General features: G+C 52.6%; 2 protein-coding genes across 2 annotated transcripts in view; both read left to right on the forward strand.

Moving 5' to 3' along the window:
* GOLGB1 (golgin B1) overlaps nt 1-4,666 on the forward strand; it is a 40,413-nt gene extending 35,747 nt beyond the window's left edge. The window contains exons 22-25 of the mRNA XM_058022306.1: nt 118-215; nt 872-1,006; nt 2,491-2,596; nt 2,966-4,666. Of these exons, the coding sequence (XP_057878289.1) occupies nt 118-215; nt 872-1,006; nt 2,491-2,596; nt 2,966-3,100 (474 nt within the window). The 3' untranslated portion in view covers nt 3,101-4,666. The remainder of the gene's footprint in view (nt 1-117; nt 216-871; nt 1,007-2,490; nt 2,597-2,965) is intronic.
* A 2,093-nt stretch (nt 4,667-6,759) lies between these two features.
* HCLS1 (hematopoietic cell-specific Lyn substrate 1) lies at nt 6,760-21,688 on the forward strand. The gene is made up of 15 exons (XM_058022491.1): nt 6,760-6,837; nt 9,001-9,084; nt 10,373-10,446; nt 10,582-10,711; nt 11,896-12,006; nt 12,387-12,441; nt 12,864-12,974; nt 13,534-13,644; nt 14,345-14,400; nt 16,704-16,773; nt 17,001-17,122; nt 17,708-17,821; nt 19,495-19,804; nt 20,525-20,596; nt 21,289-21,688. The coding sequence occupies exons 2-15, from the start codon at nt 9,001-9,003 to the stop codon at nt 21,423-21,425; spliced, it is 1,557 nt and encodes a 518-aa protein (XP_057878474.1). The 5' UTR covers nt 6,760-6,837; the 3' UTR covers nt 21,426-21,688.
* The last annotated feature ends 242 nt before the right edge of the window (nt 21,689-21,930 follow it).

The following is a 21,930-nucleotide window of genomic DNA, read 5'->3' on the forward strand; positions in this document are numbered from 1 at the left end:
TTGCTGCACTGCGGGGGAAAGCTCACTGCAAGTGGCTCTGTGAACTGTCCAGCATTGTAGTGGCTGCGTGCCCTCTTGATTCAGTACAGTTTGCAGCACGTTCTTGTGTTCTTTCAGGAGCTGTTTGCAACAGACGCTGCTCCAGGAGCACCCCAAGAAAAGAATGAGTCACAGAGAGGCACTTACACACCTGAACTGCAGGAGCTGCAGCTGAGGTAAAGAAAGTCTGAGAAAACAGGGGTGGGGATGTTGGTCCTGATGGAGGCCTTGAGGCTAGTGATGAGCCTGATGCTTTTACTCTGCACCAGTGTTGGGAAAACTCAGTCCCACACTAGGATCTTGTGGACTTGGAGGAACTGTTGAATGCACTTAATAGCTGTCATTAGTTATCTCTTTGGATTAGAGCTTCAAAAAAACACAAGGATAACATACAGCAGCAATGCCAGCCAAACCAGCATCTTGAATCTGGTAGGCTGAATCCTCAGTAGCTGGTGAAGTATATCAATGGTCCTGGTCTCAGGGTTGTAGCCTGAGAGTGTGTCTGGAATTGAGATGTAGCACAGGATTCCTTGTAAGTTTCTGAAACTAACATCTGGCACATGATTCCTCAAACCCTTTCAAAATAATTTTCAGAAGGTGGAGCCATGGTGACAGAGGCAAGGATGTCCTTCCTGATGTGAAACTGAAGCTTGAAGAGATTTATCTTCTCTCATGTTTCCAAATAGTTTATATATAGTAAAGATGACTAAGTCTCCTCTGTGAGCTGGGAGGTAATTTGAGTCTGTTCACACACTGCATCAGTGAATGCAATAGAAACACAGTGGTCCATGATTTGGGCCTTTTTGGCATATGCTGTGTTACTTCCTGACAGGTTGTCTGAAACAGAACACTTACATAGCAGCACAAAGCAGGATATGAAGTATTTGGAGGAGCAGCTGGAGGAGGAGCGGGACCGTCGCCTTGCTGCAGAGGAGGCTCTTTTTGCAGCACAGGATCAGATCAGGAGGTGAGGCAGCTTGAGCAAAGGAACACCATCACCACAGAAGTGTGCTGCTGCTAGCTCTGTGTTTCATATGCACTTCATCGCATCCCTCTGTCAAATGGCACTGGTGGCACAGAGACAGCTACCGTGTCGGTGGCAGAATCACAGAAAGGTTGAGGGTGGGGGTCCAGAGGGGTTCAGGTACCTTCAAAGACCACATGGCCCAGCCCCCTGCTCAGCCTAGAGCCAGCTGCCCAGGACCCTGTCCAGATGGCTGTTGAGTATCTCAAAGAGGAAGGCATCACACCCTCCCTGGGCTACTGTTCCTTCAATTGTAGGCAGATAGGATGACACAAATGATTAGACATTAAGATAAGTTCTGTCTAGAAGTTAGATGCCAACTTGCTCGATTAGTTAAATTAACTATTGGAAAATAGATTCGGAGACTGAGAATTGGATGCAGGCTGAAGAGGAGTTCTCATGCTTCCAGGGGATTTGTCTGCCCAGTAAGCACCTGTCTGTCATGGCTGAAACAGTTTTGACTTGAAGAATGTCACTCATTTTTAATGTATTGCCAATTAACATCAACTTTTCATTGATTTGGTTATTGATAAACAATTAAACACTTACGAGAAAGGACTTTTGTCCACTTTTCCCAGGCTTAGTTTGAGCCCAGCCCCTGTCCTGCCCCGTGCCCCCTCTCCAGCACTGCACAGGGCTCTGCCCATCTCAGGGCACTGCATGGATGCCCTCAGAGTCAGCAGAGCAAAGGCAGCTGGTCTGGACTAGATGTTGGCATTAGGATGCAGTGAGCAGCAGGTTAAAAATGCTTGATTCCCCTCACTGACTATGGAGGGGGCTTTAGTGCATGACCTGATTGTAGGCATGCATGCTGTGCATTTCCAGGTAGTTCAAATAACTGGAGTTATGGACTAGTGGAGTCTTTTACATGAAAACAATGCCTTTCTTCTGACACACTTGCTGATTTAGTCAAAAAATAATGGTCTGTATGGAAGAATACTGGATGAAGTTCCCTGGTAATTGCTACAAGGTTTGGACAACTATAGCTCCTTCTAAAGTCTATAAAAGCCTCCTGCAGCTGATCTCACTAATAAACCATAGCCCCAGGATGTGATTACTGCCTCTGTCACTAGAAAACAGGAAGAACCAGCACTATTGCAGCCAGAGCTGGCTTCCAAAATAATTTCATAGAATTTAAAGCATACAGGTGTATTATCTGCCCTGACTTCTTTCAAGTCACACTATAAAATTTCACTTGAAAGGAAGAAAGACTCTTGGTAGCTGGGCCACCCTGTTCTTTTGCTCAATGTGAGCTCAGGCGGCATGAGACCTGTTCAAATGGAACCAGCTCTTGGCAAGTGAAACCAGTTTGCTTGCAGGGGTTGTTTCCTTTTTTGAGAAATACCTTCTTTCCTAAGCTTGGTTACAGTGTTGATTTGGGACATCATAATAAAAAACTGAATTTAATTTCATATTTGTTGTGGCAGGTTGCAGTCAAGTGAGTGGTCATCTTCCTTAAGTGCCAGCATTGATATGACTCCAGGGCACGAGCAGTCCTTGCTGATCGACTCCACGGACAATAATTCCAGCAGAGTAAGAATTTAACATTCACAGCTGTCAATTATGTGAGCCCCAGCTGCTTCAAGAAACTGTGAACCTACAGCACTTCAGTTCCTCTGTAGACACACATAAATCAGTCAGGGACTGTGTAGTTTTTCTGCTCTCACCATGCTGGAAACAAAACTGGATGGGGCTGGCTCATGGACAGCTTGCAGAGAGCAGGGCAAGGGAGCATTTCATGAGGATTGCCCTAGTGTTAGGATCTGACTGTGGAGCAATTTGGGGAAGGTTTATGCTCATTAGCTTAAACAAACTTATCTCCATGGTCTGGAGAGTTCGGGATGAAGGCAGCTGGGGCCACAGCCACTCCTTGTAGTAACTGCTCTCTCTTTACTCTTGCAGAGCCGGAGTACTCCTGGACTGCGGCGCCTGTTGCGCTCTCTCCTCCGCTCCCGGGCCCACCTGCCCCTGCTGGTGGCCACCTACCTGCTTGCTGTCCATGTCCTGCTCTTCCTGTGCTTCACAGGCCACCTGTGAATGGGAGTGGCAGCTTTTCCTCAGCCTCAGCCCTGTGCTTCACAGGCCCCCTGTGAATGGGAGTGGCAGCTTTTCCTCAGCCCTGTGCATGCTGAGGGCCTGCGCGCCCTCACAGGAGGGCAGCCCTTGTCCCAGCCTTTCCAAACCAGCCCTGAAGCAGCAGCTGCCCCCAGCCCCTGCTGTCAGTGCTGGGGAGCTGCTCCAGGAGATCTGCCCTTCCCTTGGTGTTTCTATGGGAGTGCTTCGTTTGCTGAGCCAGGGTTGTGCTGCAAGCCTCAGGGACAGCATCTGTTCCTGTGCCTGGAAGCATTACCACTCATTTTAGATAGTATTGTGCTGCAGTAGGAATACGAAAAATACTCTTGAGTTGCTGCAGTACTTCAGCACTTCTAAAACTGCACAATCTTCCCCCTCTTAGGCTGAATCCATAAGTGAGGTTGGGGGAACATTGTAGCTGGATGTAGGAGAATTGTCTTCCCTTTCTTCCACCCCTTAGATTTGCTCCATGGCTCAGAGCTGTCTGAAATGCATATCCTAAGAAAGTTATGGGCACTTTAAGGAATGTGAATTTTAAAATCATGTTTCCTGCTCAGTTGCATCTCCTGTTGAAGAAGGGCCAAAATTAGTATATCTGGCTGTGGTGAGCATTCCATTCAAAATCAGTCATATGTCTGCCCTGACAAGTCTGTAAAATAATGCCAGTAGTTTAGTTATTTAAAATGAATAGGAAACATGAAACCTTTTAGCTCTTAAGTTAAAAATCCTCCTATTTATAGTATTTGTGCACCTCTTATGATGGAAGGTGCTGCCTTACCTCTAGTAGAGCAGCCCTGCTCCTGCCTTCTCATCCACTAAATACTTGTCACAAGACTGAACCTGCACAGGCTGTGTTGAAGGGGTCCATAATGTGCTGTGTGGGCCCAAAGCAAATGCAGAAGCTCCAGAAATAAACTCTCCATTGTGCTGAGGAAGGAGCCAGAGTTCTAAAACCTTCTGGTTTTAGAACCTCTGGTGTAGAAAGCTGGTGCTGGTGTTTGTGCATGTTTGGACCCAAATCAAATGATACAAATGGACTGAATCTTTTATGATATATGGAAATATGGATCTATTTCCATTTGTTTTCTAAGAACCTCCTGAATTTGAGATTGCCCACTTCCAAAAGGAGAATGTTGGATGCAAAGGAAGCTCAGTGGTGTTCGCTGCCAGATCCTGAGTGGTCATTTCATTCAGAGTACTGGCCAGGAGAATCCCATCTGCCTCTCAGTAGAGCATTAACAGTCACATTTTTCCCATGGGAAAGAGGTAGTTCTTTTGATATTGGTGGTAAACTAAGCTGCTCTAGCCAGTGCAGAAAGCCTGTTTGACGGTGGAGTGATTTCACTGGTAGCTAAACCAGCTGGATCTCTGGCAGGTCCAGAGCACTGGCACCAGATATCCTCTTGTGGACTGTCTGTCATTGTCAGTGTGAACTTCCTCTAACTATGTCAAATTCAATGACCAAATAGTTTGTCTATATCTTCCTGGGGTATGAACTCCTGTATGTATAATAAAGTTTATTTTTCAGATGGAGTTTGTGAAACATTGCCATGTAACTGCAAGTGGAGGGTGTAGTGCTGCTGTATCAGCACACCTTGTGTGGGGCACATTGGGGCTGCAGGTCCCCTCTGTGTGCACTGCCTTGTGTGATCGCTGCAGAAGCTGTTTCGTTATACAAGTGAATGCCTGGGTGATGGCCTTTTGTCCCTATCTTGCTTCTTGTTCAGCTGACAGAATAAGGAAATAGCACCTGAATGGGCAATGTCTCATGGTAGGGATGGGTGGAACTAATGATTTTAAGATCCCTTCCAACCCAAACCATTGCATGCATCGTGAAAGCAATTCCAGTGAAACAATACCTGCCTAGGTTTGTTTTTGCACATTAGCCTGAACACTGCACCTTGTTAGAGTTGTGTGACCCCAGGACAGACAGAGAAGTTGGCAGCAGTGAGCTAGAATGTGCTGGTCGTTCAACTGTCCCAAGTTTGTGTAGCCAAAACCAGGTACCCTTGTTCATAGGCGCTGCTACAGTCCGCAACCACCGCTGGAACAAAAGCCTCCATGGGGCTGTTGTGAGGCTGTAGATGATGTTTGCACTGTGTTTAACAGGAGCAAGGATTATAAGTGAAGTATGTTTCCTTAAAGCACATGCATTTTTCCCTGAACTGAACAAAGGCATGATTCTGAGGCCTCAGATACATTTAAATGTTTTATGCCTACCAACAGAACAGTTATAGCTTAGATTAAATATGGGAATAAAACCTCAAAAGGATCTCCTCATCTGCTAAATATAGGCTGACTGAACAGCTCTGTGGTTTGACCTGATGAAAGGTGGGGCCTTTTAGCTGATTGTTCCTGTCTCAAACATTTCAACATTTTGTTTCTTGTCCAATAGACCTGTCCTGCCTTGATTTTTGATCTATCTTCAATAAAGGCTGACAAGGAAGGTCAGCCAACGAAGCTGTGCTCTGTCATCCTCGGGCACTCAGGCCAGTTCAGCAGCACCCTGAGGCTGGGACAGGTGTGGTTACATGCCAGGAGGAAGGCAGCACCAGGGGTGGGTACGAGTCACTGCATGGGGCTCTAAGGGGTGCCCTCCTGATCCTCTCAGCTCCCTTTACAGGACAGGTGTGAGGGTCTGGGAATGGCAGACAAAGCTCATGATGAGGTGCAAGGAGCCTGTGCAGGTGCCCTCACCCAGGGCAGAGCAACCCCCCCTGATAATGAGAGCTGCATCAAGGCCATTGCTGAGGAGAAGCAACAGAGGGTGCAGTCACAGGCAAGTTGCTCCTGAGCACCATGAAAGCACCCTGTGCTGGACTCTTTTCAGGAGTGCTTGCTGCCCCCAGGAGCCCGAGACACAGGTGTCACTGGAGAGCTGACTGCAGTTCAGTGCAGCCTTTGGACTGTGCCCACTCTGGCTCTCTCATGTGGGTACTGGTGATGTGCAACAGGAACCCCAAGTTTGATCAGAGCAGTTTTCAGGCCCCGAGGCAGAATGGAAAAGGTTCAGGAGCGCAGGTAGTGTTCTCCTCAAGCCTCCAAGTGATGGGGAGAGATACTGAAAGTGAAAGGCATGCTCAAGACATGGCTCCAGGATTTGTGCCTCCACCAGAACTCTGGTTTTTATACCCATGTGAGAGTCTTCTGTAGAACACAAGTGTGCTAGGATCCGCTGGGCTCCAGTGTGCTGATGGAGGAACTCTGTGGCTGCACTGCATCAGTGTCTCAGGGCAGAGGCAGCCTGCGGGGGAGCTGCAGCACTGCGGGGGAACTGCAGCACTGCAGGGGAGCTGCAGCACTGTGGGGGAACTGAACTGCAGCAGTGCAGGGGAACTGCAGCACTGCCGGGGAGCTGCAGCACTGCCGAGGAGCTGCAGCAGTGCAGGGGAACTGCAGCAGTGCAGGGGAGCTGTGGCACTGCAGGGGAGCTGCAGCACTGCCAGGGAGCTGAACTGCAGCACTGCCGGGGAACTGCAGCACTGCAGGGGAGCTGAACTGCAGCAGTGCAGGGGAGCTGCAGCACTGGGGCCAGCTCTGGGACTCACGAGTCGAGCAGAGCTGGGGGCTGGGGTGCAGGAAGTGAAAAGTGCTGAAGTTAAAACAGGAACTCGGAGCAGACACAGGCCCAAAGCTGTGCTCAGCAGGTGCCTGAGCAAAAAGCAGCAAGTTTACCAGCAGGAACTGGTGAGCCTTTAAAGGTAAGAAAACTTGAGGGGGTTTTGGTAGTAGAAAGTGAGAAATTACTACAAAAATGTGTAGTTTTTGGTGGGCTAAGAGCATGTTTAAGTGGACAGTGCTCAACATTTGCTTCTCAGGCTGTTGTCCTGTCATCATTGTGGTTCTTGTGTTTGAGGCTCTAAACCACCACACTTCCAAATCTACCAGCACACTGTGCTGTGTGGTAGCCCTGTATTTGTGCTGTAGTGGATGTTTTCCTAGGGGAAAATGGGACAAAAAAGGATTGAGGTGCTACCCTGGCTGATATTTCTCATATGGACAGATATTTCTCATATGACAGAGCCTTGTGATGCGATTACAGCCTGTGGTTTGTCATGGTTCCCACAATGCATGGCAAGCAGCTTTGGAGAATGGGGGGTCAAGAACCATTTACAGCAGTATTTAAAACCTTGAACCATCTTATTTGAGCTCAGATCAGCTGCCCTGATGATGAGCAGCCCTGTGCTAGCTGGTTATTATTGCTGGTTTATGCTTTACAAAAATGAGCAGCAAACTTTAAAAATCTTTGGCTGAGAGATGCCAAAAAATGAGAGACAGGAAAAGGAGAAGAAAGGTGTTAGAAGGGGCTGTGTTGTCCACATGAGCGTTTCCACAGCCCCTGCTTCTAATTGCAATTAACTGCATCCAGTTTGGCACGGGATTGCTGTCAGTGGGCAATGTCACAGACTGGTTGTGATCCTGAGGCACCTGGAGAAGGCCCAAAACCTAAATACAGACTGTGTATCTGCCTTAGCCCTTCATGTTCTCTCTTAGCTGACTACCTGGCCTTTGTTTGACAAAAGAAAGAATCATCACTGCTGTCCTTATTTGGTTTCTCTTCGCTCCCTGATCTTACAGTGCTGGTTCTCTGGAAAGGACAGCTCGAAACTGAGCAGTGCACTCACTAAACCGGAAGGTTCCTCACTTAAGCAGTCCCATTTTGATGTGGGACTGTTAATTACTTAGCATAAATAGAGAATTATTAATTATTCAGGATAAACAATTTGCTTTCACAGAGGACAACTGCCCTAAGAGCTCAGAGCTGTCTGAGGCTTCCACACAGCCATGGGAGTGAGGGGTTAGCACAGCTGGGCACATGGTAAAAGCTGCTGTTAACTGAAGATCCAGCACACAGGAGCTCCCCTCCTTCCTGCTGATTTGGTCACAGTTTGGTGTGATGGAGAACAGGGCCCAGCTCAGTCTTTCCTGCACGTTCTCTTCCATCTTTCTCTCTGCCCCACGAAAAGGCTGTTTTGGGCAACACAGAGAACTTGCAGTTCCTCAATACTGCAGGCAGAAAAAGGGGTGGGATATGGAGGGATGGAGCTCTGATGAGAGTGATTGCTCTGGGGTGTACAGGCAGCAAACTAATCTTTTCTCTCTGTCTCTCATTTTGGAAAAACTCAGTTGTTTCACGGGGGGGGGGGGGGGGGGTTCATCATGTTGTTTTTACTGTCACCTTGAAAATGAAATGTAGCAGTTTTAGATTTCACATTACTTTTAACTTCCTCTTCCTGGGCCCATCGCTTCCTCCAGGCCTGCAGGAGCAGTTCCACCACAGCCTCAGCCAGTTCAGCCCTACATCTTCAGTGCTTTTAGCCCCATTTCGATTTTCTCCATGTGACAGACATGAACCCCACACAGCACTGGTGCTGTCACACCACTGTCCAGCCTTGCTCTGACCCCTCTCTAGGCTATGGGCAGGGATTAAAAGGTTGAAAAACAGACGAAGGCTTGAGGAATCCACCTCAGTTCCAACAGCACAGCGTCATGGTGTTGGAGCATGCCATGGTGTGTGCAACTGAACTAATAGCAGGGATAACTCAGGCAACAGCCTCCCACAGCACAGAAAAATAATGTATGCTGGAAAAGCAGAACCTGGTAACTGGATGCCAGCATTCATTTACATTATAATGTGTGTGTTCCCGCTGCAGTCAGGGAGCATGAAGGCCATGGTTTGCACCTATACTCCTTGTGTGCTTTGCTGTAAGACATGCTGGGGCTCAGGAGCAGCTCTCTTGGGGTGCCCTGTGCCATATGAGGGACAGGTGGCCTGTAAGGGCCCCTTCCAGCCCAGGTTCTGCTGTGACTGAGCGTGAGCCAGCTGTGGCCACCCTGGGTGACAGCAGGTCCCTGTTGTGCAGATGTGGAAAGCAGTTGTGGGACACGACGTGTCGGTGAAGGTGGAGGCTGAGGGAGACGACTGGGACACGGACCCCGATTTCGTGGTGAGTGTCTGGTGTGGAAACTGTTGTACCGATGGTGTGGTGTGGTGTGGTGTGGTGTGGTGTGGTGTGGTGTGGTGTGGTGTGGTGTGGTGTGGTGTGGTGTGGTGTGGTGTGGTGTGGTGTGGTGTGGAGAGCTCCTGGCCCTGGGCTCCGGCTGCTGGGGCAGGCTCAGGGCTCGGCAGGGCTGCAGCTCAGGGCAGGGTCAGCCCAGGGCCATCAGCCCCTGCCAGGCACTGCCAGCTCACCTGCCTGAGCCACTTCTGACACATCTCCACGTTCAGTCTCCAGAGCGTCCTACACCATTGCATACCCCATGTCTGGCCACAAGTAATGACACTTAAGGAGTACAGAATATGCAGGGTTTCTCCAACCTGCTAGTTTAAGAAACTCCCTTGTTACAAGGGTAACTCCCTTGTCCTCTCTACAACATATGTTACAAGACACAGCAAACAAATTTTCTCTTTCCCACACTGTTTGTAACTGTACAGGATTTCCCTCATTTATCTTTTTTCCAAGTGAAAAGTCCTACTCTGCTTACAGTCAGCTTGTGCAGGTGCAGCTCTGTGCCTCTTACACTCATTTTCTATCTAGTTCAACTCTGAGTTGAGCTGGTGAGAGAGCAGAAGGGTTCAGCCTGGAGAACCCTCTGCATTCATACAGGATCATGGTTTTCATTTTCCATTTGTTTCTCTATTACTTTCCAAAAAGGCTCTCCTCTTGGACAAGAGTCCTCTGTTTGTGAGGTTCAGTCTTGCCTAACTATTTCCAGTAAGAAATTCTAGTTTGGGGCAGAAAATCAAATTCCTTTCTCATAGTTTCAAGTTATTAATGTTTTAGGAAAAGTCTACACTGTCAAATTTTTTTGCTTACTTTATTTCTTCTATTTGTGGAAGCATTCAAACTAAGCATAAACACAATAAGACTTGGTATTAACTTTTTCATTCTCTTTCAAATATACATATTTTCAGTTTTATTCTATATTAGGAAATACTTTATTGATGCTTCACTTTATGGAATACATGTTCAGAGATTCCACAAAGCTACCACACGAGGCCGTGATGGCCAGGCCAAGGGCTGGGGTCAGTGCAGTTTCCCAAGCGATTTCCCGAACGGAGAATTCTGCACATGCCGGTGTCACCCCGGCTTGTGGGGTGGGCGCGGGACCCCCGGCCCGGTGGGGATGGGGCGCGGGACCCCGGCCGGGCCTGGTCCGTGTGGCCCGGGCCTGGTCTGTGCCGGTCGGGCCTGGTCCGTGCAGGCCGGGCTGACGGCCGCCGTTCGTCCGCAGAACGACATCTCCGAGCGGGAGCAGCGCTGGGGAGCCAAAACCATTGAGGGCTCAGGCCGGGCCGAGCACATTGAGTGAGTGCAGCGGGACCGGGACCGGGGCAGGGGAGCAGCCCCGCAGGGACATAGCACAGCTGGTCCTGCCTGTGTGTCCTGCTGGGCTTTGGCTCTGCCAAATCCCACACCTGCCTGCCCTGTCTCTGTCTCCAGCATCCATCAGCTCAGGAACAAGGTATCAGAGGAACACGAGGTCATCAAGAAGAAGGAGCTGGAGACTGGCCCCAAGGCATCCTATGGCTATGGGGGCAAATTTGGAACGGAGCGAGACCGAATGGATAAGGTAACAGCTGTGGGAGGTCTCCCTGAGCTGCAGTGGAAAAGTGCTTTTCTCATAAAGGAGGGGGTATCTCTGTTTTCTGGCCTGACCCTGAAGGGGGAGTATGGAGAGTTTGCATGGATTCACACATATCCAGCTAGCCTATTCTCTGTCTCCAGGATCTATTTGAATTCATTTGTGTAACTCCTCTCTACTATTTGCAATGCTCCCTTTAGCTGTGAAAGGCTTTCTGGGGCTGTTCAAGCCTGCTGTGTAACAATTAAATCTGGTGCCTCCCTACTTGTTCTTGCAGAACTAATGTGTAGTAATTCCCTCCTCATATTCTGCATTAGAGAGCTCACATCTCCTTGAGATAAAGCCCTAGACATCAGATCTGGTCTATGTTTTGTGATAATCATTATCACGCTTCTTCCTGCGCCTTTCAGCATATAATGCTTCTTTCTCAGAAGTGAGATGTTTAAATCGAAATAGAGTTCTATAGGTGTGGTCACTGTGGGATTGAACAACACCAGGATGGCAGGGTGAGAAAACTGTCCTCAAAAATTCCCTGCTCTCCCTGCCAGAGCTGTTGTAGTCAGGAACTGCACATGCTCCTCAGCAGAAGGGGCAGAAGCTGAACACTTGCAGCATCCCGGTGAAACTGGACAAAGGCCAAGAAGTTGCTCAACAAAAGCACCCTCACAGTGGTCCAGCAGAGTCTGAGCACAGCTGTTCCATTGTGGCATAGAGTGTCTGTGGTTCCTGGCCACAGCAGCTCCAGCAGGGAGAGTGGGTTCCTGGCTTGGCCTGTGGCCAGGTTTGCTGGCTCTCACTGTCAGATACAGAAACAGGAAATGGGTGCCAGAGCTGTGCCTGGAGTTCTCGGCTCTATGTGCCTGTCTGCACTTTTCTCTTGTCTACCCTGTGATTATCCACCATGCAACTCCACCAGCACTTGAGAGCAGGTGGCATTCAGCATCCCACGCTGTGCTAATGAGCTGGCAATGGGGACATTTGTGAGGTGACAGCCCTCGAGGCTGCTCCCAGCCTCTGAGCAGAGCTGCTGCTGGCAAAGGCCTCGTGGAGAGCCTGGGCACCATGGCCCAGCCAGCTTGGACCTGTCACCTGTGGGTCAGCAGTGTGTGGGAGCAGCTGTGGTGCCTCTGCCTGTCCCCCATGAGTGCTCATGTCACACTCTCTCCCCTCAGTGCGCAGTGGGACACGAGTACGTTGCTGATGTTGGGAAGCACTCCTCGCAGACAGATGCAGCCCAGGGCTTTGGTGGCAAGTTTGGCGTCCAGCGGGACCGAGCCGATAAGGTGTGTTGGACAGTGCGACTGAAACCCAGACCTGTGGCCTGTGCTGGCCCTGGAGCGCTGCCACACGCCAGCCTGGGGCTGTTCTCACAGCTCAGGGCATGCAGGGTGTGCCCTGTGCCCTGGTCTCGCTGAGGCACAGCTCAGCTGGTGTGCAGGGCAGTGGCCCCACGGCCTGGGGCACCTGTGGAGGTGGCTGGTGGGCACTGCTGTGGTGGGCCTGTCCCACCCAGGCAGAGCACTCTTTCTCCAGGGGCTGTGGTGTTTGCCCCCGTGTGCTGCAGCTCAAGACAGGAGCCAGTGACAGCCTGGCCCCAGAGGAGGGAGGCTGAGACCCATCTTGGCCCTCAGGATGACTGACAGTCCTCCCCTTGTTGTTCCAGTCAGCAGTGGGCTTTGAATACAAGAGTGAGGTGGAGAAGCACTCGTCCCAGAAAGGCAAGTCCACGGGCATATGTGGCCCCTTGATTCTTTGCCCAGCTTCTCTACTGCTCCCAGTATCCTGTGCTGCTGGCTGTGGCACAGTCTCCTGTCTCTTGTTTCAGATTCTGTTCCCAGTCCATCTCCCTTGTGGCCCCATGTGCCACTGTCCTTGGCATGTCAGTTTTCTTCTTTCCTCCTGGCCTGCTGTGTCTCCTGGTGCCCTTTGTCCATTTGCCTTGCGCTCCCATTCCTGTGGGCTCTCATCCGTGGTGCTTCCTGCCATCCACCCTGTCCCCTCAAACCCTTCACTTTCTGTGGTGTTTTCCATAATCTCTGCTGCTGTCCCTTCTCCCTGGGGCTCCTCCCAGGGCTGCTCCCTGTCCCCTCCTCACCAACCCCATCCCAGGGGCAGCATTTGACTCCATGCTCCACCTCAGATTACTCCAAGGGCTTTGGTGGCCGTTACGGAGTGGAAAGGGATAAGGTGGACAAAGCAGCTGTGGGATTTGACTACAAGAGCCAGGCAGAGAAGCATGACTCTCAGAAAGGTGAGCCCTGGCAGCCAGGTGAGCTGGGAAAACTGAGGGAGCTGGAGGGGCTGGGGGTGCTGGTGGGGGAGCCAGCTGAGGAGGGGGAGCAGGCAGTGCCAGGCTGGAGCTGGGCACTGTGCCCACTGCCACTATGGACACTTGCAGGGCAGTGCAGGGCATTTGCAATCTGCTGCAAGAATGGTGGAAGAGTACAGGGAGCTGTTGAGAAGGGCCAGGTGAGGAAAGCCATTGCACAGTGCATGGCTGCTAAGAAGAGGCTAAAGGAAGAGGATCAGAAGGGTTCTGTGGCACAGGGGTCTCTTGGACAGCATATCACCAAAGGAAGGGTGAAGGGGATGCTCAGGCAGGTGCTAACAGCAGGTGGCATATCCCAGGGAGGAGGGAGGGCTGTTGCTGCTACACCGGTGGGGAAATTTGGTCTTGTTCCATGTCTTTCTCTAAGTTCTGGGCATGGAAAACCTGTGAGAACAGCCTGACCTCACACTGCTGCCACTTGTCTCTTTCCCTCCCTTGTGTGTTCTCTTCCATGCCCTGATCTGGATCCCTGTGGCTGAAGACTATTCTGTGGGCTTTGGTGGGAAGTTTGGGGTCCAGAGGGATCGCCAGGACAAGAATGCCCTTGGCTGGGACCATCAGGAAGAAGTGCAGCCCCATGCATCCCAAAGAGGTCGGGCAATATTGCCAGAGGTGGCGGCAGTTTCCCTGGAGCACACACAGGCCTGTGTCTGGAGCTTGTGGTTCATAATAAGAGATCCAGCTGCTGGTTCATAGTAAGAGATCCAGCTGCTGAAAGCAGAATGTGTCCGGCACGTTGCAGACACAGTGAACCCCAAAGCACAAGGGCAGAGTCGAGGGGAGCTTGGATCAGTGGGGGACACGCAGTGTGGGTCCCTCAGTCAGGTCAGGACTCCCAGACTCTGCCTTTCCCTGTGAGGGACGCTCCTAACCATGAGCTCATTGTAACCTCCCTGCCCCGATTCCACCCAGATTTGCTCTTTGCACACACGGGACACACTCTGAAGGCACGAGCTGTCACAGAGGAACGAGGCAGAGCAGATCTCAGGAGTGCCTTGTGTGCAGCATGTTTGAGCAGGGCCATGCTGGGATGACTGGGCTCACCCTGGTGCCTTGGGCTCAGGTTGGCAGCTACAGCCCTGCACACCTGTGCCCTCAGCTGAAAGGAGGGAGGGATTGGTCCTAAAAGCTGCTGTCCAGAGCACTTAGCTTTATCTGTGTCTCATCACATATGGAATTAACTAGAGATAATAACACATGCAAACTCATTTCACTGGTCACAGCATACTGAAGTCAGAAGCGTACACAAAATACAAAATACTCTAAAATAACTTTTTTTTTTTTCCATATAGACTATGCCAAGGGATTTGGAGGCCGTTTTGGGGTCCAGAAGGATAGAGTGGATAAGGTAAGACTGCTGCAGCCTGCGATTTCTTCCTTGTAACCACTGCTTTTTGCCCAGCTGAAAGAGAAGATTCCCCCAGTGGAGCTGAGGTCCCAGTACCCAGTGCAGAGCTGTGGAACCAGAGGGTGCAGAGGAATGCAGCCTGGGGAGACTGTAATGCAGGAATTCCTCATGGCTCTCTGTCACTTCTCTGCTGTTTGTTACCCTCTGCAGGCTTTTCACTCCTATCAAGGAGTGCCTCATGGTCTGCTCAGGTGCTAAATCTTCCTGCACACCTTGACAAACTCCAGCAGGGATGGGATGGCATAGATCAATCTGCTGTGCATGAGAAGAGGTCACCAAGTTGCTGGTTCAAGTTTTCTGTTTGGGCTGACGCCAAACAAAGCTTCATCTGCAGTCCCATCTCAGAGTGGGGTGACAGGCACTGGGACCAGTTCTGTGCTTGGCAGCTGCCCTGAGGGCTTGGTCCCCACGGTGGGGCCAGAGTGGCTGTGATCTGCATGCATGTGATAGCCTAAAAGATGCAGATCCTGGGGCTTGGGGCATTTAGAAGAGGCGTGAGGGTGCCTTCCCTGAGACCTCCTTCCTTTGCTGGGGCACGGGCTGTGTTTGGTACAGCAGCAGTGTCACCGTGCTCGGGAGCACGAGGAAGCAGGGGGGATGCAAATACAGTGAAACCACCCCCGTGGTCCTGTCCATGCTGGCTGGACCTGCCTCAGAGAGGGAATGCTGTCCTGCCCTCACAAGAGATTCGTGCTAGCTCTGAATTTAGCCAAATGGAGGTGCACTGACAAAAGGCACACCTTGTATGTGGTCAAAAACAACATGCAAAAGCACATGAGGACTGGGTAAAAGGGTTGTGGCTCTTTTGGGAAGCAGGATGCAGAGAGGAGATAAGCAGTTCTTGTTTGGCTGAAAGTGAACATGAATTTGTGCATTTTAAGAATACTGAAGCATAAACAAACATGGTAAAAATAAGGATTATTTGGGCAAGTAACAAGTTTCAGATTGCCTGGTCTTCAGGAATTGAGAAATGCTGAATTTGCTGCACCAGAGCAGAGCATAACAGACTCTCAGGCAGCCTGAACTCCCCTTTGGTAAAGTTCTGGACACTCAGTATCAGACTAAAGCTCACACAAAATAAAAATGCTGTCATATACACAGCATGTCCAGGCTTCTGCTGTGACCTGTGGACACCTGGTTCTGAGCCTGCAGGCTGGTTTACCTGCTCAGGTGTGTTCTCTGCAGGGAGGGCAGAGCTGCTGTTGTGCTCCATGGCTGCAGTCAGCTATCGTAGCATGGGTCCCCGCTGGGTAATAATTAGCATTGACTCCATGATTCTAGAGGGCTGATCAATCGCTTTATTATACTGTACTATGCTTGTTTAGAAACTCATCATCCTTTGCAGACAGTCCAATTCAGACAGACCAGATTGGTCAATTGAATCTAAACACTATCACTAGCAGCCAGTCAAGAAATCACCCTTTAGCAAACAAATCTCCATAACACATTCTACATGTTCACAACAACAAGTACAATAAATGAAGATAGGAAGTGTTTAACATTCTTTTCTCCCGTCTTCTCACAGCCTTCCCCAGCACAATGCCTGGGAAAGTTGTGCCTTGCTCTTGTTGTGCCTTGCCACGGTCGGCCACCAGCCTATTGTGACACCTGCAGGCAGCCCCTGCTGAAAGTGTCAGGCTGAGAAGTGGCTCCTACCTGCTCGTTCCTTTGTGCATGAAAGAGTTTTCTCATGAAAGCATATAAACCCTTAAGCCTTCTATATCTCATTTTGGCTTTCCTGCACCCTCCCCACCAATCCTGTTCCCAGCCCAGCCTCTCTCCATCCCTCCTGAAGCCGGTGGTGCCGCAGGTGTTTGCACACAGGTGCTGCTTGCCAGCCTGTGCCCCTGCACACCCATGGCAGGTGAGGCAGCTGTGTGGCCAGCAGGGAAGTGCTTCCAGGCCTCGTGCCACGGGGGGATGCACAGTGTCCCTGCTACGGTACAGGGAGCATCCCCAGCCCTGCTGTCCTGTGTCTCTGCTCAGCCTTCCCCGCTGGGCTCCACAGCACCTTTCCAGCTCTCTTGGGCAGGGACACCTGTGTCCTTGGCTGGGGGGGCGACAGGCACATCCCCAGGACAGGGAGGCGTCAGAAGGGGGGACTGCAGCCAACAGCCTCCCCAGGGCAGGTGTGCAGGTGAGGACAAAAGTACCTGGGAGCAAAGCCTGCCATCACCAGTACCCAAAGCCAGCACTGGCATTGCCCAATGGGCTGAGCAGTTCTTTTTCACTTCCTCTTGCAGAGTGCTGCTGGCTTTGATGAGATGGCAGCTCCCACCTCCTCCTATGAGAAAACAAGACCCCTGGAGACAGGTGAGACCTGAGCACTAGCTCTGGGCTTAGGAAGATGTGTGCCTCACAGTCCTGCTGTGGCAGCCCGCTGGCAGGTGTGTGCTGTGGTGGGATAACCTGTGCTGGAGGGCAGGAGAAGGAGGCTGACTGCAAGTTTCTCGGGAAGAGGCAGAGGTCTGGGTTTCTCCGGGGTGCTGGGGGTGGTGGAAGGAAGAGGCAGGCTGGGTCAATGAGCTGTGTCCTCACAGGAGCCTGCAGTGGCGCCAGCAGCCTGCGGCTGCGGTTTGAGCACATGGCGCAGTCGGCAGAGGAGGAGAGCAGGAGGCAGGCCCAGGAGGAGAGCAGGAGGCGGGAGCACCGGCGGGTTCAGGTGAGCCAGGGCTGTCCTGCTGGGTCCTCCAAGACTCGTGACACTGACTTTTCTTCAGAGCCTTGCAGCTCCTTCTGTCTAGTCTCTTGAGGGTAACCTCCTGCCTGAACTGCTTCCCTCCATCTGCCAAGGATGGCCACTGAGCTTCACAGTTGTCACTGGACTTTCCTTTTCAGCAGAGCAAACACTTATACAGGGACATACCTGCACTCAACCTGTGCTCTGGCCTCAGCTTCTTTTGCCTCAGGTGCCTGGCACACAGTGTGGTTACTGCTCCCCAGCGCTGCTTTCCCAGCAGTCTGTGTGGGATGCAGCCCAGCAAACTGGATATGGCCCCAGCCCCTGTGTCTGCCTGCCTTCCCCCTGGTGCTGTTCCTGCACTCAGAGGACAGTGGGGTGTTAGTGATGGAGCTGTCCCCCCACATTGCTCCTCTTTGGGGCTGCCCAGCTGTTGTCACCAACCTGTGAGTGCCTAGGCCCAGAGCAGGTTTGTAGGTGGAGGAGAACATTCTGAGCTGCTCTGTTGGGAACGTGAACAACCATTGTTCAAATGGACTGAGCAGTCTGATGGCTTTTCTCCAGCAGGAAATCCCTCCCAGAGAGAAGGAGCCCGCTGGGACTGGGGCAGCCCCTGCAGCCATGCCAGCAGGGGCACCCAGGGGCGCTGCTGGGGACCAGCCCATGTCACCAGGAGAGCAGGTGCCCGGGAGCCTGGGAGAGCTGGGAGGGAGCAGCAGAGGGGATTGCACCTGGCAGGAGCTGTGCTTTGTGTGCAGCCCTGCAGGGAGACGTGGAGCCACAGGGTGGGGGAGGCTTGGGAAGGATAAGGGGGAGCACTGGGCTGGGGGTGGGCCATGGCTGCACAGCACCTGAGCCCGTGGGACACTGCTGAGCCCGTGGGACACTGCTGAGCCCATGGGACACTGCTGAGCCCGTGGGACACTGCTGAGCCTGTGGGACACGGCTGAGCCCATGGGACACTGCTGAGCCCGTGGGACACTGCTGACCCTGTGGGACACGGCTGAGCCCGTGGGACACTGCTGAGCCCATGGGACACTGCTGAGCCCAAGGGACACTGCTGAGCCCATGGGACACTGCTGAGCCCATGGGACACTGCTGAGCCCGTGGGACACTGCTGAGCCTGTGGGACACGGCTGAGCCCGTGGGACACTGCTGAGCCCATGGGACACGGCTGAGCCCGTGGGACACTGCTGAGCCCGTGGGACACTGCTGAGCCCATGGGACACGGCTGAGCCCGTGGGACACTGCTGAGCCCAAGGGACACTGCTGAGCCCATGGGACACTGCTGAGCCCGTGGGACACTGCTGACCCTGTGGGACACGGCTGAGCCCGTGGGACACTGCTGAGCCCGTGGGACACAGCTGAGCCCGTGGGACACTGCTGAGCCCGTGGGACACTGCTGAGCCCATGGGACACTGCTGAGCCCGTGGGACACTGCTGAGCCTGTGGGACACGGCTGAGCCCGTGGGACACTGCTGAGCCCGTGGGACACTGCTGAGCCCGTGGGACACTGCTGAGCCCATGGGACACGGCTGAGCCCGTGGGACACTGCTGAGCCCGTGGGACACTGCTGAGCCTGTGGGACACGGCTGAGCCCGTGGGACACTGCTGAGCCCATGGGACACGGCTGAGCCCGTGGGACACTGCTGAGCCCAAGGGACACTGCTGAGCCCATGGGACACTGCTGAGCCCGTGGGACACTGCTGAGCCCGTGGGACACGGCTGAGCCCGTGGGACACTGCTGAGCCCATGGGACACTGCTGAGCCCATGGGACACTGCTGAGCCCGTGGGACACTGCTGAGCCTGTGGGACACGGCTGAGCCCGTGGGACACTGCTGAGCCCGTGGGACACGGCTGAGCCCGTGGGACACTGCTGAGCCCAAGGGACACTGCTGAGCCCATGGGACACTGCTGAGCCCGTGGGACACGGCTGAGCCCGTGGGACACTGCTGAGCCCGTGGGAGACTGCTGAGCCCGTGGGACACTGCTGAGCCCGTGGGACACTGCTGAGCCCGTGGGACATGGCTGAGCCCATGGGACACTGCTGAGCCCGTGGGACACGGCTGAGCCCATGGGACAAGCTCTGGGAGCGGGTCGGTGCAGTGGCACTGCCACTGGCTGTGGTCAAGTAGGAACAGAGTTCAGACATGTGAGTCCTAAGGGTCTCTGGGCCAATCCCAGCTGCTGGTTCAGCACAGCTGTTTCCCTGGTGTGCAGGGAATGGTGTTCCTTTTGTGCCCTGGCAGCAGTAAAGGGGCTGCCTCGTGTCAGGTGCTGGGAGTCACCAAAGGGCTGCCTGTGGTGGGTGCCTTGCAGGTGACTTTGCTGTCCCTTTCCCACCTCACGGCAGGACCCCAATAGGGAGGATGAAGAAGTACCACCCACTTTGCCACCAAGGCCAGCAGATCTGGACGCAGAGCTGTGCAAGGTCCCCAGCCAGGCTCAGCCCACCTACAATGAAAGTTTGGATGTTGGTGGGGACTATGAGGAGCTGCCAGAGCCCTCTGACTACTGTGACAGCACCAGTGGAGGTGCTGAGTATGAGGAGCTGCCAGCCCCGCTGGGGAATCTGGATGCCACCTACGACTTTGGAGGAGATGGAGGTGAAGACTACGAGGTGATCCTTCCTCAGGAGCCCAGAGAGAGCCATCCCCACCTGGGTGAGTACTGATGGAATAGCCAGTGTCTTGGGAAGCTCATACCTGTCCACTAACCTCACTGGATGTATGGGACAAACTGCAGAGGGAATTTTTATCCCGAAATCTACTGTGGTCAGGATAGCAGCTTCTGTGGTGGAGACTTGGTTGTGTCCTGCTCCCCTGCCCAGCTCTAAGGTGCAGATGAGGTGCATGGGATGCTGGAGTGGACAGCAGGAATCTGCTGGATCAGGGTCTGGGCAGGGGGCTGCCCCAGCCCCGGGAGAAGCTGGATGTGGACCAATGCTCTGGCTGCAGTTTCCTGGCAAGTGCTGCCCTGGGGCCTGGGGGTGCCTCTGGTTCAGCCCATTGTTCATATGGCTGCTGTTCTGGGGACCTGCTCTAGACCTGGTGGGGTCTCTGGTGTGAGGAGTGCAGGTGGCCTTTGTCCACACCCAGGAGCAAACTGCATGGGCTGCTGTCACTGCTCCCATCACACACAGCTGCCATTGTGGCAAGTGAAGAGCTTGGAGCTATTCCCAGCCTTTTTCCTGGGACAGGAGCATGAAAATCAGGGTCCAACTGTCTCCCTGAGGGAGGGGAGGGAAGTCAGTCCTTGCTCTGGGCTGTGGTGCACCTCTCCTTGCTGAGAGGGCTTCCCAGAGCTGGGCTGGAGGGTGGCACTGAGCAGGACTGTGTGGATGCTGCAGCCTGTGTCTCACCTGTGTGTCCTGTGTGCTGCAGGGAGTGCGGCCCACGGCCCCGAGGGGCAGAGCCCTGGGATGTGCGCGGTGGCTCTCTATGATTACCAAGGAGGTGGGTCTGCCCGGCGCTGTGCACGGCGGGGTCAGGGACTGCGACTCGCTGCTTTGCATTTCTTCCTCCTGGGAAGCAGAGTGACCCCTGGCTTGGGAACATCATGGTGTAGGAATGCCATTCTCCAGTTTAGAACTACCAGCAAGCATCGCTTCTCTCCAATTGGAGGCACAGAAAGGCAAAGATCACAGGCTGAGACAGCGACAATTTCGGAAACAGCAATAAGAAAGCGAAAAGTAACAGCAACAATGTTAATAACAAAAGATATAACAAAATAAATTTTTCACATGGAAAAACACCCACCAATAGACAATATTGGGTGGCTCCCTCCACCATATTTTCTCAACCCAGTGTTCCTTGGAATCGAGAGTCCCTTTCTCCCACCCTGGCAATGACATGAGGTGGTACAGAATAACCTCTGTGTCGTGGCCATGGCCCCTCCCAGCAACTGCAAAAAATTAGCCTTGTCCTGGCCCAGAGCAGGACAGCAACAGATAAACTTCATCTTTCATCTGTGAGGTCTTGCTCTTTCTCTGCTTCATCTGTGCTGTGGGATGGGGTTGGGTGAAGTAAACTCTTGGGGTTATCAGAGCACTTCTGCCTGGGGGAAGGTGGGAGGAGGAAGAGCATGAACCAGCTCTCTCTGGGGTTCTTTTTGCATTGTGACTGTCTTTTCTTGAATTTTTTTGCAGATGGAGATGATGAGATTTCTTTTGATCCTGATGACACGATCACGCACATTGAGATGGTGGATGAAGGCTGGTGGCGGGGACAGTGCCATGGCAGAGTCGGCCTCTTCCCAGCAAATTATGTGAAGCTTCTGCAATGAAATTAGCACAGTGCAAGCTGCTTCCCTCCCAACTTCTGCCTCTGTCATGGTTTGACACTGGCCAAATGCCAGACACCCACAAAAGTCACTCATCCACCCTCCTCTGCCACAACTTTGCAGAGGAGAGAAAAATTTAATGAAGGCTTTGTGAGGATTGGGAGAAAACACTCCAAGGGCAAAATAGGCTTGACTTAGAGGTACAAAGTGAATTTATTACTAACAGAGCCAGAGGAGGATAATGAGAATAAAAGAAGCCCTTAAAACACGTTTTCTTCCCCCTCCTTCCCACCAACAGTGCAGGGAGACAGGGCATGGGAGTTTTGGTGGTTTCATCACTGAGATTTTCTTCCACTGCTCCGGGAGAGGAGTCCTTCCCCTGTGAGGCTGTGAGGTCCCTCCAGTGGGAGACAGCTCTCTGTGAACTTCTCTGGCACAGGTCCACTCTCATGAGCAGCAATCCTCCCAAACTGCTGCAGCGTGGGTTGCTGTTCCACGGGGTGCAGCC

Source organism: Melospiza georgiana, chromosome 4 (genome assembly GCF_028018845.1).
Source record: "Melospiza georgiana isolate bMelGeo1 chromosome 4, bMelGeo1.pri, whole genome shotgun sequence".
Taxonomy (NCBI): domain Eukaryota; kingdom Metazoa; phylum Chordata; class Aves; order Passeriformes; family Passerellidae; genus Melospiza; species Melospiza georgiana.

What these genes read in the sequence shown, in the direction of transcription:
- HCLS1 (XM_058022491.1), top strand. Translation starts at nt 9,001, where the DNA reads ATGTGGAAAGCAGTTGTGGGACACGACGTGTCGGTGAAGGTGGAGGCT. An exon ending in AGCGAGACCGAATGGATAAG is followed by an intron (nt 10,712 to 11,895) that starts GTAACAGCTGTG and finishes CTCTCCCCTCAG; the next exon opens with TGCGCAGTGGGACACGAGTA. An exon ending in GAAGCATGACTCTCAGAAAG is followed by an intron (nt 12,975 to 13,533) that starts GTGAGCCCTGGC and finishes CTGTGGCTGAAG; the next exon opens with ACTATTCTGTGGGCTTTGGT.